This window comes from Lucilia sericata, unplaced genomic scaffold (genome assembly GCF_015586225.1).
Source record: "Lucilia sericata isolate MDLA Ls3-8-SP2 unplaced genomic scaffold, ASM1558622v1 Contig002033F_arrow, whole genome shotgun sequence".
Lineage (NCBI taxonomy): Eukaryota > Metazoa > Arthropoda > Insecta > Diptera > Calliphoridae > Lucilia > Lucilia sericata.
In genome coordinates this window covers 3,645-11,768 of record NW_023995896.1, presented here as the reverse complement: position 1 = coordinate 11,768, position 8,124 = coordinate 3,645, and the positions used below count along the sequence as shown (strand labels likewise).

General features: G+C 32.5%; 2 protein-coding genes across 2 annotated transcripts; one reads left to right on the top strand and one right to left on the bottom strand.

Annotated features, from left to right (window-relative positions):
• The first annotated feature begins 1,486 nt into the window (after positions 1 to 1,486).
• On the top strand, positions 1,487 to 7,349 carry LOC119613255 (peroxisomal targeting signal 2 receptor). Its single transcript, XM_037969234.1, has 4 exons — positions 1,487 to 1,611; positions 5,236 to 5,331; positions 5,455 to 6,204; positions 6,281 to 7,349. The coding sequence occupies exons 2-4, from the start codon at positions 5,243 to 5,245 to the stop codon at positions 6,441 to 6,443; spliced, it is 1,002 nt and encodes a 333-aa protein (XP_037825162.1). The 5' UTR covers positions 1,487 to 1,611; positions 5,236 to 5,242; the 3' UTR covers positions 6,444 to 7,349.
• LOC119613254 (phosrestin-1) lies at positions 1,726 to 3,700 on the bottom strand. The gene is made up of 3 exons (XM_037969232.1): positions 2,756 to 3,700; positions 2,171 to 2,365; positions 1,726 to 2,100 (listed from the first exon to the last, which is right to left on the bottom strand). The coding sequence occupies exons 1-3, from the start codon at positions 3,609 to 3,611 to the stop codon at positions 1,946 to 1,948; spliced, it is 1,206 nt and encodes a 401-aa protein (XP_037825160.1). The 5' UTR covers positions 3,612 to 3,700; the 3' UTR covers positions 1,726 to 1,945.
• Positions 7,350 to 8,124: the final 775 nt, after the last annotated feature.

Here is an 8,124-nt window from a genome sequence, read left to right as displayed (position 1 = left end):
CGTGAAGGGTCACGTTAAAGCAAGGGCTCTATATCCAAGTCCAGGCAATACTCGTCATTGGTCCCCATACAGTTGACCACAACAATATTAGGTCCAAAAAATACATCTAGAATACTATAAGACCTGTTGTTGAACCCACGAACTCCGGAATGATAGACTAGAAAATTAAACAATAGGCCCTTGAGTTTAGCCAGAAAATGGACATTTATATTTTCACTAGAAAACCAAATTTTGATAGAAACTAAAAGTGATCACCACCAACCATTATAACATTAGTGTTTTTTTTTTTTAAGAAGAATCATTGGTCATGATTTCATCGGAGTATTTAGTGTTGATTGATTAAACTTGCGGATCTTTTGTTTCAGCTCTTCTCAATTTTATAGATTTAATGAAAGATGTGGTCTCGGTTTATCATGCTGAAATATCGTAACATATTGTGTATAAGACATATATATATTTATATTACCAGTAATATTTGTAGGTAACGCAGACCATACTTTTCCTTATTCCGGGTGGCTAGCTAACATAGAGTATTGGAATCAGGGTACTATGACACTCGGTATAAATTTCTCTTGTTTTGGAAACAACTTGCTCAGGACTCTGCTTTAAAAAACCAAAGGAAAAAATACACTTATCCCTTTATAGGGCTTCTTGTAAGTTCCTTTTCATGAAAAAAGTTGGTGGAAATATATGATCCAATGTTTTCAGTTTTCTGAACGTAGTTCCCTAGAATTTTTCAATCAGTCTAACTGAGGCAGGTATAGGACCCAATTTTGACAAAAACGAATTGATGTTAATCTCAATCTTCTGAAGAAAAACTTGTTTAAGGGGAATGCCAATCATGACAATATTGTTACGATGTTAATGCTGGTCCTAACTTTATATATAGCACTAAATTTAAATGTAATATTTAATACAGATTATTTTAAATTTAAGAATCTAACAATTTTTTTTTTAAATTTAACGTTTTTTGAACAAGCTGGAATGACTGACAACTCTCTAATAAAGAGTCTTTATAAACAAAGTTCAAGTTTATTTAAGACAACTGATGACAACAATCTAGAAAACGTCTTTTATTTACAGTTCAAAGTTGTTTAGTAAAAAAAAACAAGTTTTATATAATAACAAATTCCAAGGTCAATTCTCTACCATGTACTCAAAAAATATAACGGTTTCCATAAAAAAACAATTCCAAACCACCATTTAATCTAGTTCTATTGTCCAGACACCTTTTATCCATTATGCAAATATGAAAGAAACTGTTGAATTTGGCAAATTGTAAAATTAAAGCGCAACATTTTATGTTAAACTCCTTAAAGCTGATTGGTGGATTCATAGAACGATAAGGGTGGAAAAAAGGAAAAACTCCAATAGCATGACCTTTAGCAAGAAGAAACAAAAACAAGGGTTGTAAACCCTTACAAAACATCTTAAAGAATCTCAAGGCAAGAATATATAGGGAACATGTTTACTGCAGTTAAACATTCAACTTTTGAAGTTGAAACCAAACACATCACATACAAAATACAAATATTACAAATACTTAATAAATTTTAAAGAATTAAAAAAAATAAAATATTTAAAATTTTAATCAAATAAATTTCAAAATTGGTGAGTGTTAGTTTTAAAAAGTGTTCAAAAGTGCAAGTTATAAAGTTATTCTGTTCTGTTTAATCATAATTTATTAATTAATTATTTTATTAGAATTAATATCGAAATACTTAATTTTATAAGGAAAATACTTTTTATAGACAAATTCTGAGCTTAACAATACTAAATATATAATTAATTGTTTAAATATGTTTGTTAATTATTCAAAGTGCCGCAACAAACTTCATGCTTTCGTTATATTGCTACTTTTTTTATTTATTGCGTACAAATTATAAACGTTCCAGTGTCAAGTGTCAATTTTAAGTTTAATCAAATGCTGTGAATTTCTAATGGATTAATCCATTACATCTGCATTATTAGTACGCATTTTGGCGAAATCTTCAAAGACAATATTGTCATCATCATCTTGATAATAACCTTTGGTATTGCGATGCTGTTCAATGGACTTCATTTTCTTCATGGCATTCGAACGTTTCTTGTCAACGGAACCTAAAAGTTTTATTATAAATGAGCAGATTATGAGTGTGTTTTGAATAGTCTGGGTTTATGTGTATTTTACCTGGTGCCGGTTGTAGTAGTTTGAAGGGTACATCGGTTTGAATTTCACCACCCAATGTACCACAATTCAACTTGATACGTACTGAGTATGAGATCACAATACCACAAGCATCTCCGGTTGATTTGCCATCTTGCACCAAAGTTGAAGAGGCCAAGTTGACATCTTCATCCTTAAGATGACCATCCAAAGCAATACCTGGGAAATAGTTTTCAATTTAGTTTCAAATTTAATGGCTTTTTAATAATTGCATGAACCGTTTTATTTTACAAAAAGAAGTTTTGTTTTTGAAGCAAACAATTTTGTCAAATTTTAGTTAGCGCAACTAAAACTCTGCTACCACTACTAAAAAATTGTCTCACTAAGTTTCAATTGTTCATTTCAATATAAGTTTGGTGTATATTAACGAAAAACTTTACGAAATGATGTTGAGAGAACCGATAATTTTGTTTAGCAAAAGTAAAATCTCGCTATCAAAATTCACTCATTAAGTTTTGGTTACCACAATGATATTTCGTTGTTTAACGAAAATCTTTCCGAAATTATCTTAAGAATGAGAAGAGTATTTCCTTTCCTTATGATACTCACCATGACGATCTTTGTTATTGGAAGCCAATGGTATCAAATAGAAGGTCTTGCTTAAATTAGCTCCCGGTGTTATGGGGCAGCCTTCTTTTGTCTCCAATTGCGCCACATGTTTGCTAAATTGGGCATTAACCATTGTAATCTCCGTATGTTGAATAATGAAGACTTTAATATTTTTAACCGCCTTCTTGGAGTTATTATTGATCTGCACGGTGGCAGCTACCTTTTCGCCATGATAGTAAATCTCACGATCCAAAGTTACCTCCAAACTGATTTTGCCATTTGAAAAGGTAAAACCTTTGCTTACCAACGAGCTGGGCAAACGTTGGCCACGAGTAGGAGGAGCATATTGCAATTTCTTAATAACCAAACTGACCATGCTGCGTTTATGTTGGCGATCATCTTCGGAATCGGCCACATAGGCACGAATGGTATATTCCACACCCAAGGGTTTGCCCAAGTCATCACCATCCTGTTGCAAAGTTACAGAGCTGGGTGAATTGGGTGGGAAATGGAAGGTAAAGGGATGAGCATTGACACCCAACTTGCGCACCAATTTCTCTTGGGTGGGAGTCATTTCCATGTTGGAATTGCTCATGGGGACAATTTGTTCACGACACAAAATAAGCTCCTTGGAGAATTTTACTCCCATGACTTCATCCTCCTCGCGGCCATAGCGATAGATGGTGGCTAGTTGGCCAAATACTTTGCGGTTTTTCAAATAATCCGGATCCACCACAATCACACCATCCACGGGGTCAATATAATCCAAATGGTCTATGAAATCCCTTCTACCCAAATAGAAAGTAACTTTTCCATTGGGTGTTGCTTTCTTAAAAACTTTTACCGAAACCACCATAATCGTTTAAATTTTTTAGAAATTAAAGAATTTTTTTTATAATAACTCGTATTTCGTTCTTGCGTCCGGCTAAGAAGAAAATACGGTCAAATAGTGTTTGGCACCTGCTTTTATACCTTTTGTTTTAGTTATTTCCCTTACAAAAAGACAATATTCTTTGAAAGGTTTCTTTTGGGTGTTTAGCACTAAATGGATTTATTTTTCACTTTTTTTTTTGCCAACAGTTACTGAACATGTCACTGTAAATGTTTTTATTTTTATTGTTTTGTACTTAATTTTCCACTTTTACACAGTACAATTTTCTTAAATAAGGAAGATACTTTAGAGGGGATTAGAATGTTGCAAACAACATGTTGGCATTTATACCGTTATGCCACCTCTGGTGGTGGTGGCATAAAAATAGTTAATTTTAAATCTAACAAATGTCAAGTTGTTTGGTGTTTAGCAGTGTTACATGTATGCAAATGAGCATGTTTAAGTCTTAAACCTCTCTAACCTTCGACAAGGTCTCTGGGAGGCATATGGAAGAATTGGAGGGGTGTGACTCATTTAATAGGGAATTTGTGGGGAAATTTGATTTGTTAAATTAATTGATTATTCAATAGATGTTGTTGTAGTTGATGAAATTGTCTAAAATGCTAAGATATCGGCATAAGATTTGGGCACTGAACCATTTTTTCCCGGAATACGATCAGGAAATATCAATTGAAATCAATACTTTATTTGTTTGTTTTCAATTTAAAAATGTCGATTTTTTGGGGATTTTGCAGCTTAAGATTGGGGGGATGATATGAGTCAAAATTCTGTTAGTCTTTTTTCAGTTTTGTTTTGACAGCCGATTGAGCAAAATCTGCCCCGATGCTATCAAACTGCATATACAAAATTTCCCTCTGTTTGGAGGTTGTGTCTTCAATAAAAAATGTAGTCATCTAATGCTAGTCTCCAAAAACGCTAATTTTTTATCGATAATAACGATATTGCAGAAAAAATATCGAAAAAACTCTCCACATTTATCGATAATTTTATATTTATCGAAAAAAAGTTTCCACAACGTCGTGGAAACTTCTTTTTTGTTAAATTTTTTTTGGTTTTTGTTTTTTATGTAAAATAATAGAAAAAAATAAAATAAAAAAATTAAAAAAGTTTGGGGATCGAAATAAAAAAATTTCATGCTTTTTTCGTTGTTTATAGTTTTCTGATAGTATGTCAAATATTAGCATACTTTTCGGCAGCAAAATAAATCATTATGGTTGTAGTATTGGATAAAGGGATGTTTAACGCATTAAGGTGTGTGACTTTAATACAGATCCTATTTTAGTTATATATGGACGTTTTGGACGTTATTGTTACAAAAACATTCACAATAAACTAAACATAACATTACGGGTTGTGGGATGTGCTAAATATCGTAAAAACTCTTCTAAAACGTTAAATTTTCAAATACTATGCAGATAAGTACATCAACGCACATTAAAAATAATTCCCTTAACATTTTGGACAAAGTTTCTGTATAAAATTTTCAAAAGATTTTACTTACATATAAGAAGAATTAATAACTTTATAAGATCTAAAGTAAATAACAATTAAGAAAAAACTAATTAATAAAATCTTTTCAACATTACAGTTCAAAAATGTACTCCACATATACCACAGCTGAACGTCATGGTTACAGTGTGCAATTTTCAACATTTGAAACAGATCGACTACTGCTTGCAACAAGGTAAATATTTAAACAAAATCCCTCAAATCCCTCAAATACCCCACCAAAACCCTTGAAATCCATCCATCCCAACAAAACTAATACAAAAATTCTCAATTTTTTTCTCTTTATCTTTCCCTACAGCCAACTTTATGGTTTAGCAGGCGGTGGCTCTCTTTTTCTTTTACAGCATCTTCCACACAAACAGGGTCTCAGCGAGGTTGCACGTCTCGAATGGTCCGATGGTCTTTTCGATGTAGCCTGGTGTCCGTATGGCAACAATATCGCCTGTACTGCTTCGGGTGATGGTTCATTGCAAATCTGGTCGGGTCTGGACGTACCGTATGACGCTTCCGATAGTTCGGATTGTTTGAAAATGCCCCAAAAACCAGTAATGTGTTTGCGTGAACATAAAAACGAGGTATACAGTGTGGATTGGAGTGAAAAATGGAATTATCATCAGATACTTTCGGGCAGTTGGGATGGTGCGATTAAGTTGTGGGATTGTAATCGCCAAAAGTCGGTAGCCACCTATATGGGTCACTCCGATCTGATATATAGTGCAAAATTTTCACCTTTAGTGGCAAATATATTTGCTAGTGTAGGTACTGATGGTTTATTAAACTTATGGAATTCTTTTGATTTTTCAGGTAAACCTTTGATGTGCATTAAGGCCGCCCATGATGCGGAAATCTTGTCGTTGGATTGGAGTCAATTCGATCGCAATGTCTTGGTTACCGGTGGAGCTGATGGTCTAGTGCGCGGCTGGGATTTGAGGAATATGCGCCAACATGTGTTTGAATTGTTTTCGGGAGAATTTGCTGTCAGACGTTTGGCCTTCTCGCCGCATAAGGCTTCAGTTTTGGCCTCGGCTAATTATGATTTTACCACTAGGTAAGTAATTTTATAAAAATTGGAACATTGAACCTTTTGTTTTATATACATTTTTATTTATTTTCTTTTTTTAAAGAATTTGGGACTTTGGTGTTTCTTCGGATGCCATTGAAATCCATGAACATCATACAGAATTCGTTTGTGGTTTAGACTGGAATGCTGCAACACCACATCAATTGGTTGACTGTGGCTGGGATAGTGTGGTTAATGTTTTTACACCTAAATCTTTAAAACTGTGAACGTTAGAGTTGAAACAACCCCAGAGTACCCAATCATGAATTGACAAATCAATCAATATGGCCTTAAACTGTAAATAGTAAAGAAGAAGAAAGACGAAACGAACAACACACAAGTGTGATAATAACCAATGTGCCACCAAAGTGCTCCATCTAGCCGTTTAGTCAGCATGTAGTAACGTTCGTTACGTTATACAACAAACGAAATTTACACCATTTCCAAAGGGCATTTAAGGAAGGTTGGATTAACTTTAACTTAACAGTTAAACAAATTTTAGGAAAATTTTCCAAATTTTCATTTAAAAAAAGTTTCAAAAACATGTATTCTGCAAATCCGATTTGTTTTCTGAAGACTAAATCCAACCATAAACTCTACTCAAGATATTTATGGCTTCCAAAGCATTACTGGGTAATTTACAGTCTGTTTCGGATAGTTGTATTGTTGTATGATAAGTAATTACACGTCAATACAACGATACAATACAGATTGTGAATTGCCCAAATGTTTTGAATATTTCACCAAAGTGTCCTTACAAAGTCAATCATTTCTTATAAATTAAGAGATATACAAATTTATTTCAGTAAGTTTTTTTAAATTTTTTTTTAAAAAATAATGAAAATTTTTGAAAAATAATTCAATTTAAAATTTTGGAAATTATATTCTTTTCAAATGCAATCTGGAAATGGTGTATAATTGATCGTTCATAATCAACAAGCACGTTTGGATAATATTGAATATATAGCAAAGCTAAAGCTGAACTGTTTTAAAAACGTTAATAATGTGATAAAAAATAATAATATTCGAAGAAATAATCCCAGTTATTGATAAAACTAATATTAAAAGTCGTATGTTTAATAAAATACATAGAATTTTAGGTTATGTAAATATAATAATTACTAATAATAACACTTTTTAACACTTAACTAACATTTAATGAAATGCCTTTCTAATTTGTTTTTTAAATTATTTTCTTTCAGAAAGATCTCAAAGTTTTATTATGCGTTTTTTAATAAAAAAAAGTAAAATAAAAAATTAATATAATTATAAAAATATTGTTTGATATAAAATTTCGGTTAAGAATATCATTTGAGAGGAAATTATAAATGATTAAAGTTTTCATCCATATTCCGGTATTTCGAATGTTAAATCAATTAGTTTCAATCGCTTTCAACTATGGTCAAATGATACCCTATAAACCATAAAACCCTATAACCCTATAACTATAAAATTAATGAGCGTCATCAAGTAGTATAGAACTTAGTTTTGCAGCTTTTTGTCGAGATACGAGTATATTAAACATAATTATGATCTTAAGAGCCCTATTCGGCGGGTTCAGTTGTATGGGGGCTAGGTGAAATAATGGACTGATGTTAACCATTTTCAATAGGCTTCGTCTCCGATATTGAATTATCTTCAATATTACGACCTGTAGTTTGATTGCAAGTTTTACAAGCTTTATTCAGGGGTTCAGTTGTATGGAAGCTAGGTGAAATAATGGTCCGATAGAAGATCATGTAACAAATTTCATTGAATTATCTTCAAAATTGCGACATGTAGTTTGATTACGGACATAGCTAAATCAGAAAATGATTCTAAACCGATTGGTATACTTTAAGGTGGGTATAGGACCAATATTATTGAGCGCTACAAACATCAGCACAAACATGCAAGCCTTGCCAGACT

Coding starts and splice junctions, on each gene's coding strand:
- LOC119613255 (XM_037969234.1), top strand. CDS start 5,243: ATGTACTCCACATATACCACAGCTGAACGTCATGGTTACAGTGTGCAA. Junction 5,332..5,454: donor CGACTACTGCTTGCAACAAG/GTAAATATTTAA, acceptor CTTTCCCTACAG/CCAACTTTATGGTTTAGCAG. Junction 6,205..6,280: donor AATTATGATTTTACCACTAG/GTAAGTAATTTT, acceptor CTTTTTTTAAAG/AATTTGGGACTTTGGTGTTT.
- LOC119613254 (XM_037969232.1), bottom strand. CDS start 3,611: ATGGTGGTTTCGGTAAAAGTTTTTAAGAAAGCAACACCCAATGGAAAA. Junction 2,366..2,755: donor CAATAACAAAGATCGTCATG/GTGAGTATCATA, acceptor ACTATTTCCCAG/GTATTGCTTTGGATGGTCAT. Junction 2,101..2,170: donor ACTACTACAACCGGCACCAG/GTAAAATACACA, acceptor TAAAACTTTTAG/GTTCCGTTGACAAGAAACGT.